This window comes from Onychomys torridus, chromosome 10, assembly GCF_903995425.1.
Source record: "Onychomys torridus chromosome 10, mOncTor1.1, whole genome shotgun sequence".
NCBI lineage: Eukaryota > Metazoa > Chordata > Mammalia > Rodentia > Cricetidae > Onychomys > Onychomys torridus.
The window spans coordinates 37,337,999-37,354,883 of NC_050452.1; the positions used below are offsets into that span (position 1 = coordinate 37,337,999).

Genomic DNA, 16,885 nt, shown 5'->3' on the forward strand with positions numbered 1-16,885 from the left:
AACTCTGAAGCCACATCATTTGCTGTAGGGTGGCAGTCGGGTCCCCCTCTGGTTACAGAGCACAATGATTAGGTGCGGAGTCCCTTGAATACCAGTTCCTATTTGAGAGTCTGCAGCCCACTGTCTTGCTTGGGAGATAAAGGAAAGCGTACAGTTACAACTCTGCAGACATCCTTGAGAATAATGGTTAGGAAGCTGTTTACGTCACAATGGGTTTCTGTAAACTCTAGGAAGACCCCAACGAAGTAGTGAACATAATGAGTCAGCGGATGAGCTTGCTTCTGGAGGGCAGGAAGGTGGATGGGGATGTGGAAGTGAAAGATTAAGAAAAATGTCCGATTGCTCTGGATTAGGACGATGAGTTTGTCCATGAGATGAGGCGGATAGAAAGTGATACAGGAAATTGCTCTCCTACCCCTGTTCAGCTGTCAGGATCAGCACCCTGTTATCTTAGCCCTTGCTTATTCAGCCCATAATGTGCTACGTTTTCCTTTGCTTTTATGTGTACTTTCTGTTGCAAAAATTAATTAGGTAGGAGGCAGGCATGATCAAAACCTTAGGTTTTTAGTCTGTTTGGATTGTTTCCTCTGCTTCATGACTCTGATAGGACATCATTGATTAATTCTTCTGAAATCAGCGGGCCACCAAATGACCAGAGAGTAGCCGCACATAGGAGGGATCAGCTGATCAAATGCTATGTGGTTTTGTCTGGCTCTTGAATTTCACACCATCCACACACCTGTTCCTTTGGGACCACAGCTGGCAGCATCCTCGGCATCCACATGTGTAACTGTGATGAGCCGGCATCTCTCCCAGGCAACCACATTGTTGACTTTCCGAATCACAGTGGCAGTTTCCTATGAATTTCCCCGGTGTTTTCTTAATTCACACCTCTGTCTATTTGGAACAGAATATGAAACGGCGCAGGCGTCGAGACATTTTGCGAGTACAACTGGTACGGATATTTGAACTGCTGGCGGATGCTGGTGTCATTAGTCACAGGTTGGTATTTGAATTCTGACTTTCAAAACTTTGGGATGATTAGGGAATGTGTTTTCTCCTTGAAATACATGGACACAGAAAAGCACCATTGCAACAAAAATACCTGTCTAATACACATGTCAACATCTGTGAATATTACTTACCCATTAAAGAGGCATTCAATACATTAATCAACAGCCATAAATTATGTACCACCAGAAGCAGAAGCAGGATTACCATGAGTCTGAGGCTAGCCTGAGCTACAAAGTTACCAAAATAATAATAGTAATAGTAAATAAAAATAAAGGAAAGAAAGAAAATCTACAATCCTCACCAGATTTCTCAAAAAGTAGCTTTAACATGCCTGTGACTTTGATATTTGATTGGAGCCTTGATTTCTAGGAAAAGGCAATAGTGGTGGCCTTTTCTTGACAGATTTATAATCCCTTACCTTGTTTTGAAGATAAATATCTTCTGGGCTTGAAAAAAACTCCTATGTTCAAAGGCTAACTGTTAACAAGGTATGCAAATTTATTTCGATGAACTGCTGTGGATCCTGATGGGGAAATTATGAGCTTTATAGATGTAACTCACAGCTATGTTTTCCACCATTCACAAGCCATAAATCCTGGAGTTATTCTTGACAGTAGGACCAAGACCCTTGAGGAAAATACCATTAGCTGTGAGCTGAAAGTGAACAGTTTCCTTTGGAGGGTAATGGTGTCGACTGACCTTTGAAGGCAAAAAGTAATGGATCTGACCTTGTACACAAAAGGTAGCTGGGAAGAAGTTTTGGTGGGAGGAATAGGTCGATAATTTAACAAGCCTAGTAACGGTGTGTGCGATCGTTTCTTCTGGCTGTTTCTTAGTGTGCCCAATACCTTTCAGACGTAGCATCAGGACTTGTGACAGACTCTGGGAACAGAGCTGTGGTGGGAGAGAATGTTAAAACCATAGATTCGCTTTTCTTGTGTGCTGAATGGAAAGTAAAAGAAATCGTGATTAAAGGTGATCTAATTGAAATTATGAAGAATAAAGTGGAGATGTGTGGACTTGATGACGGAACAAGAAGAATATGTACGATATGAGCCTTTTGTGCCCCTTTTAATGTGGTAGGCGAGGATGGATACCCTTTGAAGAGTTCTGTTTTGGATAACTACCAAATACTGGAAGACTGAAAATGAACTTCAATATTGGTATTTGAAAATAAGCTATGCCCACTACTGAGTGGCAATTGTTTTAGAAAAGAGCTATTTTGGTTCTTTTTTTTTTTTTTCTAAGAGAAAATTAATGGAAGGTTGTCACTTCTGTGTGTGTCCCCATCCCACATGGCTAAGGATGGGAGACATTTTGAATGCCAGGGAGACAGGGACCCCATGTGCCTAATGTGTGCAGTAGCTACTAAGCAATGTTTAAGTGAACTAATGTTCTTTCCTGGTATAGGATGCGGTCCACTAATTGGTCGTGATTTCTGTCACAGAAGTCAGAATTTGGCCCATCAGTTCATTCAGCACGTTTATTATTACAGATGGATATTTTTAATATAGCCTTTGAAACGTCTTACTCTTGTTTGTATGTGATCAGGATTTTTTAAAAGATATAATTAGTAAAAATAAAAATGCTACTTAGAAGTACTTTCCCAATATAATGAGAGCTGACCTAGCCAAATAGAAATGTAATACCCTTTGATTTATAGAGCAAGCACTTACTGTTTGCAGGGTCATTTTAGGCCCAGTGACTCATGTAGGTTCTTATTGAAACATACTGTCATAGTCCTGGTACATAACTAAGAGCTGATGGGACAAGACAGGAGTCTAGACTTCTGTCTCTAAACAGCCCATGACTCTGGTGTATACTTCTCTTGCTTCAGTAGAAATCCCAGAGCAGGCTTAGGGCAGCTCCAAGAGTCTAAAGCAGTCCGAGATCCAGCACTGTGTCCTTGAATCCCTTTTAAATATATTCTTCATAACACGCATCATCTCAGAAGGCCAGTCAGCTGTGCTAAAGGTGTGATATGAAGGGCAACACAGACGGGACACTTACTGGAACTGGCCTTCCTTTCTACAGTGACACATCTCCCCCCTCACCACCCCCTATAGGGCTCCCCCCTCCTTGCCACATAGCATTATATGTGAATGGAGTCAGTAATATTTAGGTTTTTTTTCAAAGTAGGTATGAAATTGGGTGGTATAAATTACAATAGCAGCCCCTCGATGAAGAATCACCACCTACTTTTTATATTAAAGTAAGCTAAAATCGTATTGATTTCATGTTTATGTCTTAAAGCGTCGTTCTGCCACAACTACCCCCGGTGTACCACACGCTCTTCTGACTGTGGTAAAAGGGATTTGTTCTTCAGCTGGGATGGAGAGTCACGTTTTCTCTTCTTCGGTATTTTCAGTGCCAGCGGTGGCCTTGATAGCGAAACACATTTCCTCAACAACACTTTATTGGAGTACGTAGATTTGACGCGACAACTTCTGGAGGCAGAAAACGAAAAGGACTCTGACACGCTGAAGGATATCCGGTGTCATTTCAGTGCCTTAGTGGCGAATATCATTCAGAACGTGCCAGGTAGGGTTTCCAGTTTCTCAGGGCACCCTGGATGTGAAGGGGCCATTCCACGCTTCCCTCTCCTTTGAGGTTTTGTATGTTAAGGAAGTAGCTTGTGGGCGGGACATGCTGACCTCAGTGGGGAAAGGCACTTCCTGCCCAGACTGGTCACGTGACTGTCGTCTCTGGGACCCATATGGAGGGAGAGAACTGATTGCTGGGAGCTGACCTGTGACCGCCACACCAGCTCTGAGGCATGTTTACACACACACACACACACACACACACACACACACACACACACACACACCAATTAATTAATTAATTAATTAAATGTATTTTTTAGAGCCTCTAACTTGAGAGCATTCTGGGAAACTTATGTCAGCACAGTGTCAATGGCAAAAGTTGTGTTTTGTTGTTGTTTTTGTTTGTTTGTTTTGTTTTGTTTTTTAACCTCAAAATAAGTGTCAATAACTAGAAATCAAGAAGGAACCAACCCAGTAGGGATTTTTCAACAATCATTAAGACACTGATAGAAAATTCAGGAGCTCTCAATTAGGATGAGCTCTTTGGACATGCCTGTAGTAGATACAGTGAGCCAGGAGTGGAGTGCTCAAAGTAATAATTGATAATGAAGTGAACAAGTCACGCCTCCAGACTGGAGGAAGAGTACAGGTGATGGATGTAAATTAAAGCAAGTGGACAGTGTCCGATGGAGTCATTTCACAGATACGTGCCTGTTTTTGAGCAGGCACTGAGAAATGTGCTTTAAAAAGTTGTAAATTCTTTCCAAATACAAGATTTAAAAAGATTACTGTAAGCCTTTTGTATGCAGCATAAGTTGATTTTTTTCTATCTCCAAATATGATTTTTTTGTTATTTTTAAGTGCTATATACTAACCTTTGGCTTTCAATCATCTGGGCTGTATTTTTTGCCCTTTGAAAGGTAAATGTTATTTGAGGGCCAAGAGCATTTTTCTCCTCTATATTTTCTATGTAGGAGAGTGGCTAGTGTAAAGATAGATTTCGTTTCATTACTGTGCCCTTTGCCCATAACTTCCATCTTAATTTATTGAGATACTATTGAATTTCTTAACTCCCATTGATATAGAGAATATATAGGGTCGGTGTGCTGGCTTGTTGTATGTCAACTTGACAGAGGCTAGAGCCATCTGCAGAGAGGGGACCTCAGCTGAGAGAAAGTGCCTCCATAAGGTCTGCCTGTAGAGCATTTTCGTAATTAGTGATTGATGGGGGAGGGCCCAGCCCACTGTGGGTGGTGCCATCCCTGGGCTGGTGGTCCTGGGTTCCATAAGAAAGCAGGCTGAGCAAGCCATGATAAGCTGTTGTGTGGAACTTCCTCCCCAAGTTCCTTTTGGTATTGGTGTTTTATCACAGCAGTAGTATCCCTGAGTTAAGACGTAGGGTAGCACTCCAAAAGGGTGAGTTCCCCTGAACTAGCGGGTTCCAAACTGAACCATTTCACAGAGCATCACAGGGCACACAGCAGTCTGCACATTTGACTTAGAGTAGATAGATCCCTCCTTTGCTCTCATGTCAAGATGTATGTGTGGTGCCTTTCAAAAAGGCAACTTTTTTCTGGGGGAAGAAAATACAGAATTTGAAATAGCACTCTCCAGGTCAAAAGCCCTCACTTAGCGATGAATCAAGCCCCCTGTCTTCGTGGCGTTCATCAGGCAGCCAGGAAGAGGCTGGTCCTGACTCCAGCCCCCTCCTGGACTCCTTACGGCATCCTGCCTGGAGGTTTTAGATAGATTCAAATGCAACTTCCTCTTACTATCCTGTAGCCTTTGGTGTTTCATAACTGACAAGTTGGCATGCACGCTAGAATAAAACGTACTAGAAGTCAATATGTCTACCTGTTTTTATATTCACAGTGCACCAGAGAAGAAGTATTTTTCCTCAGCAAAGCCTCCGTCACAGTCTGTTCATGCTGTTCAGTCACTGGGCAGGCCCCTTTAGCATCATGTTTACACCCTTGGACAGATACAGTGATAGGAACATGCAAATCAATAGACATCAATACTGTGCATTAAAGGTACTTCCTCACATCCCCGATTGCCTTTTTACTGTCTTGAGTCCTTTTCTTTCCTCTGTCTCTCCTTATGTAATATGAACAGAAAAGGATGTCTTCAGAGCACCAAGAGTCTTGGGGTGTGGATTCATCTCTACATAGGTAGCTTTGTCTAGGTACCTAAAATACAGTTCTGAAAATCTCTAAGATTTCATTATTGTTTTCTGAAAGGGAGGAATACCTATTGTTGTTTGTGTTTATTCGTTCTCTTGGCCCTCATGTCTTTAATTTAGTATGATGGTAGACTAACTTACTCATAATGAGTATTTCCCTTTTAAAAGTTACTGCTGTGATAGGGGTACAGCTTCCTGACAGAATGCTTGCCCAAGTATGTATAAGCCCTAGGGTTTATCCCCAGAACCAAAATAAATACATAAATAGTTTGTTGTGAAAGGTATTATGGCTAGTACACATGAGTAAAAATACCTTGCCTCTTCTCATTAAGCAGCAACATTCGACCTCTTTAAATGTTTTAAATGTACTTCTAATATTATCGTTTGAAGGCCATGTCTGCTGTACTGTGCTGTGGCCCTGTGGCAGACAATGTGGGACTGTCATCAGATGGTTATTTGTACAAGTGGCTGGATAACATTCTGGACTCTCTGGATAAAAAGGTAATTCTAGCAGTTCTTCTGAAGTTTCACAGTAAATTACCATTACATTATTTGCAGTTCATGTGTGGACCTCTGAAATAAGTCTTCCTTAAAAATAGGATAGAATTATATGCATAAAAAAAGGTAAGGGCAGCAGGGTGGCGGTGGTGGCGCACGCCTTTAGTTCCAGCACTCAGGAGGCAAAGCCAGGTGGAGGCCAGCCTGGGCTACAGAGTGAGCTCCAGGACAGGCTCCAAAACTACACAGAGAAACCCTGTCTCAGGAAAAAAACAAAAAAAACAAAACAAAACAACAACAAAAAAAAAACCTGTAAGGACTGTGGAGACCAGTGATTGAAGCACTTGCCAGGCAAGTGTAAGGACCCGAGTTCAGATCCCCAGCTCCCATGTAAATGCCAGGTTGACGTGGCAGCCTACTCGTAATTCCAGGGCTCACAAAACAACTGGGATTGCCAGAGCAAACCGGACTAACGTTACTGGGACCCCTGCCTCGCTGAATAAGCATATCATAGGAAATTAGACAGGCTGTGTCATCTAAGGAAGTTAGAATTCTTATTACTCCCATGAATAATTTTAATTTCCCTTTCACAGTGTAGGATTAATAAGGTGCCGTTTGTGTATTTTAATAGGATTCATTGTAAATAACTAAAATTTAAATACAGTGCATTGCTCTTGTGGAGAAGCGTGCTCTTTGCTTTGTCTCCTGTCAACCATTTTGACTCTTTTCTGACCTGTCCCCCACCCTCACCCCCCTGCCCTGTGCTGTTACTCAGTTTGCACACCAGTTTACAATATGAAATGTGGCTTATTCTCCCTGCCCCACTGAGTTGTTGCAAATAATAATAATAAAATTTGATAAGAATCATTGAGGAGGGCACCATTCATTTTTTTTTTTTTTCTGAAAGCATGTAGCCATTGTTCACATTCATCACCTCCCATGAAGAGAGAATCAAACTAAAATAGCCTTGCAGGAAAAAACAAAAACAAGAGACATACATGTGATTCCCCATTCCCCTCCCTAACCCCTCCGCTCCCCACCCCCACTCCCCATGAGTAAACTGAATTAGCTGAAGGAAAGGAGATGGGATTATGTGATGGCATATGATGAATAGGTGCGGGACTCTTCAGCACACGCCCTGGCTGCTGACTTCCCTCTCCCTGGTCCTTCCCCTTCCCCAGGTTCACCAGCTGGGCTGTGAAGCCGTCACGTTGTTGCTGGAGCTGAACCCAGATCAGAGCAACCTGATGTACTGGGCCGTGGACCGCTGCTACACAGGTTCCCGGAGGGTAGCAGCAGGCTGCTTCAAAGCCATCGCCAACGTGTTCCAGAACAGGTATCCAGGCCCCACACTGCTGCCCAGAGCGCAGTTACAGTTGTTTGTGTGTCTGTTTTCAAGAAATTCAGAAACTGCTGTTTTCTTTCCTTGAACGCTAATGACATGTAGCCAGTAAAGAGGATAACGACCCCCCTGAGTCATCTGTAGCCTTGGAAGACACTCATAGCCTTGTCCTTTGTCTACCATATCCATTCACGGGAGTGAACATTTCCAAACTTTGCCTAACGTGTGGATGTTTATCCTCAGGGATTATCAGTGTGACACAGTGATGCTTCTAAACCTGATACTGTTTAAAGCAGCTGACTCTTCTAGAAGTATCTATGAAGTCGCCATGCAACTCTTACAGGTTTGTGTGCAAACAGTGGTTAAAGTCTTAACGTTCCTCAGGATTTGGCTAAGTTGATGTTTTGTTTTTGACCATTAATACATAGTAATATTGGTAGTTAAGTATGGTACCAAGTTCTGGTTATCAGTAGAAATGCAAGGCAAAGACAATATTGCTACTTAAATCTTTAAATAATATAATGTATTCAGAACTGCCCTGTAGAGGCTTATATCCGTGTGTGTGTGTGTGTGTGTGTGTGTGTGTGTGTGTGTGTGTGTGAACAGATTTTGATACTTAGGATTCACTAATTAGGGCTGTTACATTGGAGTGGCTACTTCTGTTTGACAGATGAAAATGAGGTGGTTTGGGTTTTTTTGTTTTGTTCTGAGAACCATGTAAAAGAGTATTAATCCTTTATTAATCTTTATTAATCCCTTTTCTTAGATTAACATTATTGTCTAATTTTTAACTAATTGATACAGTTGATATTTAAGAAGACCTTAAAGTGGAGTTGTAGTAGATGCTGATGTTCCTTTACATATATGTGTGCATTGGTGTCTCGCCTGCACGTGTGTCTATAAGGGTGTCGGAATCCCTGGAGTTACAGACAGTTGTGAGCTGCCATGTGGGTGCTGGGAGTTGCGGTACCACGCAGGTACTATGGAAGAGCAGTTGGCGCTCTTAACTGCTGAGCCTTCTCTCCAGTCCCTGACGCTCTTGTTTCTAAGGCTCTGAGGTAGTGCCCGTGCTGGACCAACTAAGGAATTACATCCAATTTCGCCTTTTTTAATGAAGAAGAAGGTTAGCAAGCACCCTCGTGCTTCACATAATGTAAGCCAAGGGCAGTTTGTAGTTCGCTGAGTGACTAAGCAAGAGCTGTTTCAAGGGGCTTTTCCCATGTGCCCATATTTTATGCAGTTATATTTTTAGCTGGAAAAGTGATTAATCTTTTTCAAGTCATTGCACGGTGAGTTGCTAAACCTACTTCACACTGGACTGTGTGTCCACACCACTGGTGTTAGATACAGGGATGCAAATCCTTCTGAATGGTGGTCACCTTCTGCAGACATTTCATGCACTAGAAAATTAGCATAGTGGTATGAAGGACTGTGTAGATTTTAAACTGGAATACTGTGTAGGAGAGGTGTGTTGGTCTTTAATTAGAGCTGAACTTTAGAGGACCCATTAAGTATTAACTGAAGTTGATAGAGTTACTTTCCCGTAGATCCTGGAACCGAAGATGTTTCGCTATGCTCACAAATTGGAAGTTCAGAGAACAGATGGAGTCCTCAGCCAGCTGTCCCCGCTGCCGCATCTGTATTCCGTTTCTTATTACCAGTTGTCAGAGGAACTAGCCAGAGCGTATCCAGAGCTCACTCTCGCCATATTCTCAGGTGGTTGCCCAAGGAAATGCTTCCTGTTTCTTTTACAGTCAGTTCTAACTGCGCACGCGTGCACACACGCACGCGCGCCCCTCAGGATTAGAGATGGTTCTGCTGTGCTCGCCTCTACCTGTGTTTGGGATCCACACTCGCATCCTGACATTTGCATGGCAGCATTTCACTGACTCAGCTTCCTTCTTCCGGTTCTAAAAGACCACCTTTCGAACATTCCGAACATCGGAAGTGTGAGGTTGAATCTTTTTCTTTAGCAAGAACTTAAACTCATCTATCTTGCTATTTAAACTTTCTGATGACATGGTGTTGCTTTTTAGAAAAAACAAAGAGAGAGCTTCGTGTACAATTTAGGTTTTCTGTTTTGCTCTGACCTTAAAGGTCCTGGCTCCCAGGCTCCTCCATCACAGCCAGCTCAGCACCTCTCCACAGTGCCTTCCTTGAGTACCTGTGTCACATGTACCATCCACCGTCACACCCGCCACCCACCATTTCATGTCCTCGCCCCCTTCTCAGGAGGCTTTAACTCTGTTGGTGTCAGGTTTCTGTCTGAACCTCACCAGGTACCTTCTGGCTGCTGGCTCTAATCTCTAACATGTCCTAGTCTTCAGCCCTCCAGCTGTTCACAGCTGTGGATGCTAGCCGTCTTCTATGGCTTTCATTTCTAGGTTTCCAGGCGCTTCTTATTTCCTGGCTTTCTTTTCTCCTGCCTCCGCGGAGTGTTTCTTTAGTGGATGTTCCCACACTTCCCACACCTGGGGTGACTCCGTCTCCCAGGAGGAGGTCAAGCCTTGACCTGGCCCCGGTTCCTCCACACCAAGTTAGGATCTCTTCATTCAGTTTCTTCTGGGTGTCAGAGCTTGCTTTTCATGGCAAAACTATGCAGTTTGTATGGAAACGACACACAGACAGTCGACGCAGAGTGTTTGTCTTTGTCTCAAGACTTCATTCTTACTGTCTTGCTCATTTCAAAAGCGCAGTTCGGAAGCGTCAGGAGTGGAATAGACCTTAGAACTCTCTGATCTTGTGAAATTGAAGCCAGCCCTTAAACAGTGTCCCCCTGTCTCCTGCCCTGCATCCCCTCACCACCACCGTTCACACCCCTTTGCGTTGTTATGCATCTGACTACGGTGGATAGATAAATGGAATCGCATAGTATTTTATGTATGTGGCTAGGCTATTTCACTTAGCGCAGTGTCTTCTGGGTTCCTTCGTGTAGCGTGGAATGGTTTCTCCTCCTCTTTTCAGGCTGTGTGGTATCCCAGTGTCTGCGTTACAGTCTGTTGACCCATTTTTTCCGTCTGTCGGTCATTTCACTTGCTTCTGTTTTTGGTATGAATTTGGATGTGCAAGTATCACTTTGAGTCTCTGTTTTGGATCGTGTAAGATGTAGATTCAATAGTTGGATTGCTTGGATGGTAGAGTAGTTCTTTAATTTTTTGAGGAGCCAGCATACTGATTTCCATACAAGTAGTGGCCATCTTCTCATCTTACCAAGAGTATGGAAACATTTACTTAACGGTCTAAAGCACTTTGTATCAAACATAAGTATGGCTGGTCATGGTGGTACACGTTTGCAATCCCAGGACTCCAGAGGTGTATGTAGTTCAAGGCCAGCCTGGGCTACGCAGAAAAAAACTATCAGAAAATAAAAGAGGTAGATGCTTTGTGTTAGCTGGTTTTTTGTTTTTTGTTATGTCAGCAAGGAGACGTTCATTATGGCATGTATCAGTGGGAAATGAGTGGCATGTATGTGTCTTCCTCTTGGCTAAGAAGCACATGGGATGATGTTGGGTCTCCCCTTTGATATGCCTCGAACCAGAGATCAGCCAGCGGATCCAAACAGCTCACCCAGCAGGACGGCAGGCCATGCTTCATTATCTCCTGCCCTGGATGAACAACATCGAGCTGGTTGATTTCAAACCTCTGCCCTCATCGAGACGGCAGGATGAAGATGAGGATGATTCACTAAAAGACAGAGAGCTCATGGTGACGAGCAGGCGCTGGCTACGGGGAGAAGGCTGGGGATCCCCACAGGCCACTGCCATGGTGTTGAACAATCTCATGTACATGACAGCAAAGGTATGGGGGTTTGTCCTTGTCGTGGCTACACAGTTTGGGGTCAGGAGGGCAAATGTGGTTAGAAATTTGTGCTAAGATGGTTGCAGGGCAGACAGATAAAACAAACCTATGGTATAAACTCTACTTATCCTTTAATTCCACCAGAGATGACTGGTGATGCTCATGTTTAAATTCCCTGAAAGAAATTACCATTCCTTTAACGTTTGGAAAGGATGAGGCTTTCTGTAGAAGCTATTTCCCAATGCTTCATGGAGTGATGTGTTTGCCCTTACCAAACAGGCATTTCTGAAGTGTCTCTTGTGTGTGCTGTTTTCAGTACGGTGATGAGCTGGCCTGGTCGGAGGTGGAGAACGTGTGGACCACACTTGCAGATGGCTGGCCAAAGAACCTGAAAATTATCTTGCACTTCTTGATCAGCATTTGCGGGGTGAATAGTGAACCAAGCCTTTTGCCTTACGTACGTATTGATGCAGTCTTGTTTATCTTTTAAAAATGTGTGCATTTGTGTCGGTCAGGGTATGTGGGCTGGTTGCCCCATGGAGGCACCGGGGAGTGGCGTGAGGACAGTCGGGAACAGTGTGCAGACTTAGTCTGTGACCCCCATCAGCCACGGCCACTGCGTGCTGCTCCAAGCCAGGGAGACTCGCAAGTTCTGGCATTCCAACTCAAGGGTGGGACAGGTTTTAGTCTTCAGAATTATGCCTAGAGTGATCGGCACCCTAGTAAGTGCTGCTGTGATAAGGGCTACACAGGAAGCGGTGGAATGCCGGGAATGATTATCTGAGAAACCCCAGAGACAGGTTAAGACTTGAGAGGAGGGTGGTAGTGATGTAGAGCCTGCCAGTTGAGCTTTCCCTAGGCTGCGGCTGGCATTTTGATCAGAGAGCTCAGGGCCTGTGTCTTCTGGAAGGAAGGGAAAGTTTGGGGAATAGACAGCAAAGCAAGAGATGTGATGTTCTTTCCTGCTCCAGGGAAAAGGAACACTTAGATCCATCCAGGTTGGAACTGGAGAGATGGCTCAGTGGTTAAGAGCACTGGCTGCTCTTCCAGAGGTCCTGAGTTCAATTCCCTGCACCCACAGGGTGGCTCACAACTGTCTATTTTCAGGGAATGCAATGTTCTCTCCGGGCCTCCACCACACCAGTCACACACAGGGTTACACAGTCATGCACGCAGCCAACACACCCATACGTGTTAAATGTAATATAAATTTTATATTTAAAAAAATCCATCCTCCTTAACAAAACAATAGGGACAGTAAGTTGGGCTAAAGTGAATGAATGCCCGGTGTGCACACAGGTCTGTGGGCATGTGCATCTATCTCCCCAAAGTGTGCCCCACAGAGGTGTTTGGGAGGTTGCCATCACAGTCCTTACAGGCCCTTCCATATACAGACTGTGGGGTAGGGTGGTGGAGATGACTTGGGTGGTGGAAGGATGTTCACTCCCACCCAGGATGTGGAGTCACTTCCGGCTCCACTTCCTTGCTGTTCAAGATGACGCCACTGTTAGGGGCAATGGTCAGAAGGAGGAAAACGGAGTGAAAGTTAGGTGCTTAGCAAGAAGCCTGGGTGAGTAGCAATCACGGGGCAATCCGACCCCTATGGCGACCCAAAGCCTTGTCCATTAACAATGGCGTTTTCACAGGAAAGCACCCCACCCCTTTCCTGTCCTCCTTGTCCATACTCATCTTCCACAAAGAGATCAACTTTGATCTTGTTTTTAAATCTGTCTCAATGGGGCCTGGAGAGATGGCTCAGCACTTGCTCTTGTAGAGGACCAGGTTCAATTCCTAGCACCAACATGATAGATCACAACCAACTGGCACTCCAAAGCCAAGGGACCTGATGCCCCCTTCTGGCCTCCTCATGGTGCAGTGCATTGACACAGTGTCCATAAACTCACCAAAGCCTGTGCACACACATAAAAACACGACACACGAAGGAATGGGTGAGTTTGACGTGTCTGCCTCTAGACAAAGCCACGCGATTAAAAGTCTCCTCTTTTCTCCTGCACGCTTTCTCTTGGGCAGGTGAAGAAAGTCATCGTTTATCTGGGTAGAGACAAAACGATGCAGCTGCTAGAGGAGCTGGTGAGTGAGCTTCAGCTCACAGACCCCGTCAGCTCAGGCGTCACGCACATGGATAACCCGCCCTACTACCGTATCACTTCAAGCTGCAAAATCCCTTCTGTCACCTCAGGTGAGCAGCCCCCACCGTGCTCACGTCTGTGGGAGCAGTGCTCTGCGTGAGTGAGTTCTGTCCCCTGTCAGGTGGCTCTTCTGACACAAAACAGAGATTTTGGGTTTTCCTTTAACAATCATGCTTGGGTTTAGAGAAGGAGAGAGCCATGCTCCAACTCCAAATCCAGCTTTAATTTGTAATTGAACTGGGAATACAAAAAGGCCATTTGCCATTTAAGTCTGTAGAGAACAGCAGAAACAAACATTTGGGAAGATATATGAAATTTTATCCTGGTGTAAATACAATATACTGTTAGGCCAATTTACTCTTTTTCTTGGGTCGTTTTTTTTCTAGATGATTTGTCCCTATTCTTCAGATGTCTCATTTGTCCAGTGGTCTTCAGATTCCTTATTTGGATGCCTTCATTCTCTTGAAGAAACAAAACCAAAACCCTGTCCCAACCCTAACTTTGGGGAAGTTCCCTTTTGGCAGGTTATATCTGATCAAATGAAAGGCATTTGGTAGTCTTATAAGTTAGTTTAGATTGAATAGTCATGCTGTTTGTTGACCTGTTGCCTCTTTGGGTCAAGAGGTATCTCCTGTTCAAATATAATCTTCATCAGTTTTAATGGTATCCATAGCTTTTCTTCTCCAAACAAAAGCAAAATCTCTTCCCCACCTTAGCCCATCTTGGTTTCCATTCTGAGGTCAGCACATCTTTAAAGTATACAGACTCATTTAATTCAGCAGTTTTCTCTGTTCTCCAATATATCTCTTGCAGCTGCTGTTCCTTTCTCATTAGCATTTAAAAAATTAAAGTTAATAAAGCACTATGTAATCTATTTTGGGGGGTCTTTATTAAGCATATCTTTTCAGGTGTGATTAGATCTTTCTATAACTACTTGTCCTGTAGGATTGTATGGTATGCCTGTTGTATGCTTTATATTGTAATATGCAAAAAACTGTTTCATTTTACTAGAGATATAAGCTGAAGCATTGTCAGCCTTAACTTGTACAAGTATCCCCATGATGGCTATAACTTCTAATAAATGTGTAATTACAGAATCAGCCTTTTCAGAACTCAAAGCAGTTGCCCGTTGAAATCCTGAATCTGTATCTATGGTATAGTGTACATTTTTTAATGTTCCAAACACTGCAAAATGAAACACATCCATTTGCCAAATTTCATTTCTTTGAGTACCTTTTGGGATACTTTCTGCAGGTAGTGGAGTTTGGTTGTATAAAGAACAAGTAGGACATGGCCTTATAATTTCCTTGGCTTGCTGCCAAGTGATAGGAAAATCTTTTTTCAAACCCTTGCCATTAACATGGTACTTCTTGTGAAATTCTGGGGTTTCTAGCACATATCCTACCAATAAGTGATCAATTTCATCATTACCTTGTGCTAGAGGACCTGGTAGACCCATATGGGATCTGATATACAAGAGATGTGTTATATACAAGAGATGATTTCTATTTCTGATTATTTCTTGTAATTGAATAAATAACAAAGTTCTGAATCATCTGGAATAAGTTCAGCAGTTTCAATATGTAAAACAACTCTTTCTGCATATTGAGAGTCAGTAACTATATTAAGAGAGTCTAGAAAATCTAATAATACCAGGAGAATGGCGTATAATTTTGACTTTTAATTCTGACATTTGAACAGAATCATAAGGGCTTTACTGAAATTTCCTGACTTATAACCTGCCTTTCCTGATTCATTTACATCAGTATAGAATGTAGGGGCTCCAGAAGTTGGTGTTTCCCGTACATTGTGAGGAAGGATCCAGTTCTCTTTATAAACTGAAGTCTCTTGCTTTGGGATATTTAGTGCAGTGTCTGGCGTTTGTAAGCTCTGTGAGTGTAGAGGAGCATTGTCTGTGTCAGTGTCAGGTGATAGATTGCTGACGTCTATCTCTGTGTGGTGCCTTATCTCCTGGATAGGTCAGATCTCCCAGAAAGAGTTCTGATTATCTCTCAAGTGAAAGGGTATGGACACGTGTGGGTTGCCAATGGCTTCGAGGGCTGCAGAGCAGGAAGTGCAGTTCCAAGATCTAATATGAGCTTCCTCGTCTGCCTCCATGCCCCCCCACCCCTCCCCCCCACCCCCCCACCCCCCACTCCCCCCCCACCCCCGTCTCAGCTGTGATCCATGTGCCCCAGTCAAGAAGTCTTCTGATTTCCTCTCGGTGGTGGGAAGAGACAGCCACCAGCTACAAATGTCGTGGCGTTACATTTTGGAGAACGACGACTTTTAAAATAGATTTTTTTTTTCAGACAGTTCTGGTTTTGCACTGTTTCGACAACAGTATGGAAGCCTCTTCGTTTTTCTCCCACTACGTGTCTTCATAACAATTAATTCTTACCCATTGATTTTCTTTTTCGTATTACATCTCTATTGCGCTAGTAGGGGCACAGGCATGCCATGGTGTTCATTTGGCGGCCAGAGGACAGCCTGCAGGGATTGGTTTTTCTTCTTCCAACACATGAGTCTCTGGTGCCAGACTCAGGTCGTCAGGCTCGGTAGCAAGTGCTTTTGCCCGCTGAGCCTTCCCTACCGCACCCACCGTCCCCCGTTTCTTTTCTGACAATCAAGACTGTGGCGGTTATTATGAGCACCTTGCTTTCATGTCATTGTCATACTGATTAAAACATCTACTGTTCTCGTAAGCTAACAGGCTCTTTTATCTTTGGTGACAGGAACTACTTCCAGTAGCAATACAATGGTAGCTCCCACAGACGGCAACGCTGACAGTAAGGCCCTGAAGGAGAACTTTGAAGAGAAGTAAGTACTTCCCTCTCGAAGTGTGCGGCAGTTTCCCCGGGTGGGGGTGTGTGTGCATCACTCTTCACGCTGGTGTTCCAGTGACACGTACCTTTCCGTACATGAAGATTTTCACATTGACTCCTTAGCGCCCTAGGCTTTTTGATAGGCTCTGATGATAAAGGGTGAACTGTGATAAGTGACTATATCCAGAGGCTTTCCCAAGTGAGTATCTGCTCTGCCTGTTTCTATACGTAGCTCTCACCAGGATCCCTACATGACGGGATGCGTAGAGGGGAATGGTTGAGAGCTTTAGCTTTTGAATTATAAGGCAGAAACTGGTGTGTGCCTAGGGGTAATATTTTGTATGGTGTGCTTCTTTTCCACACAGAAAGTAAGACATAAAGGGAATGAAGGGATGGCTTGATGCATAGAGCACTGGCCACACAAGCATGGGGATTAGGGGAGAGATTCTCAGCACCCCCATTACAGCCAAGCAGGCATGGCAGCCCACCAGTAACCCCAGTCCTCAGCAAGGGAAGGGAGAAAAAGAATC

The 16,885-nt window shown here is 43.9% G+C and overlaps 1 protein-coding gene across 12 annotated transcripts in view; it reads left to right on the forward strand.

Moving 5' to 3' along the window:
* The window catches only part of Fryl (FRY like transcription coactivator), a 242,924-nt gene that overhangs the window by 174,545 nt on the left and 51,494 nt on the right, over positions 1-16,885 (forward strand). For all 12 annotated transcript variants that reach the window (XM_036201449.1, XM_036201445.1, XM_036201447.1 and 9 more), the window contains 11 exons: positions 911-1,002; positions 3,383-3,555; positions 5,433-5,593; positions 6,133-6,243; positions 7,422-7,576; positions 7,826-7,925; positions 9,130-9,298; positions 11,121-11,380; positions 11,697-11,837; positions 13,412-13,580; positions 16,266-16,350. In XM_036201449.1, coding sequence (XP_036057342.1) covers positions 911-1,002; positions 3,383-3,555; positions 5,433-5,593; positions 6,133-6,243; positions 7,422-7,576; positions 7,826-7,925; positions 9,130-9,298; positions 11,121-11,380; positions 11,697-11,837; positions 13,412-13,580; positions 16,266-16,350 — 1,616 coding nt within the window. The remainder of the gene's footprint in view (positions 1-910; positions 1,003-3,382; positions 3,556-5,432; positions 5,594-6,132; positions 6,244-7,421; positions 7,577-7,825; positions 7,926-9,129; positions 9,299-11,120; positions 11,381-11,696; positions 11,838-13,411; positions 13,581-16,265; positions 16,351-16,885) is intronic.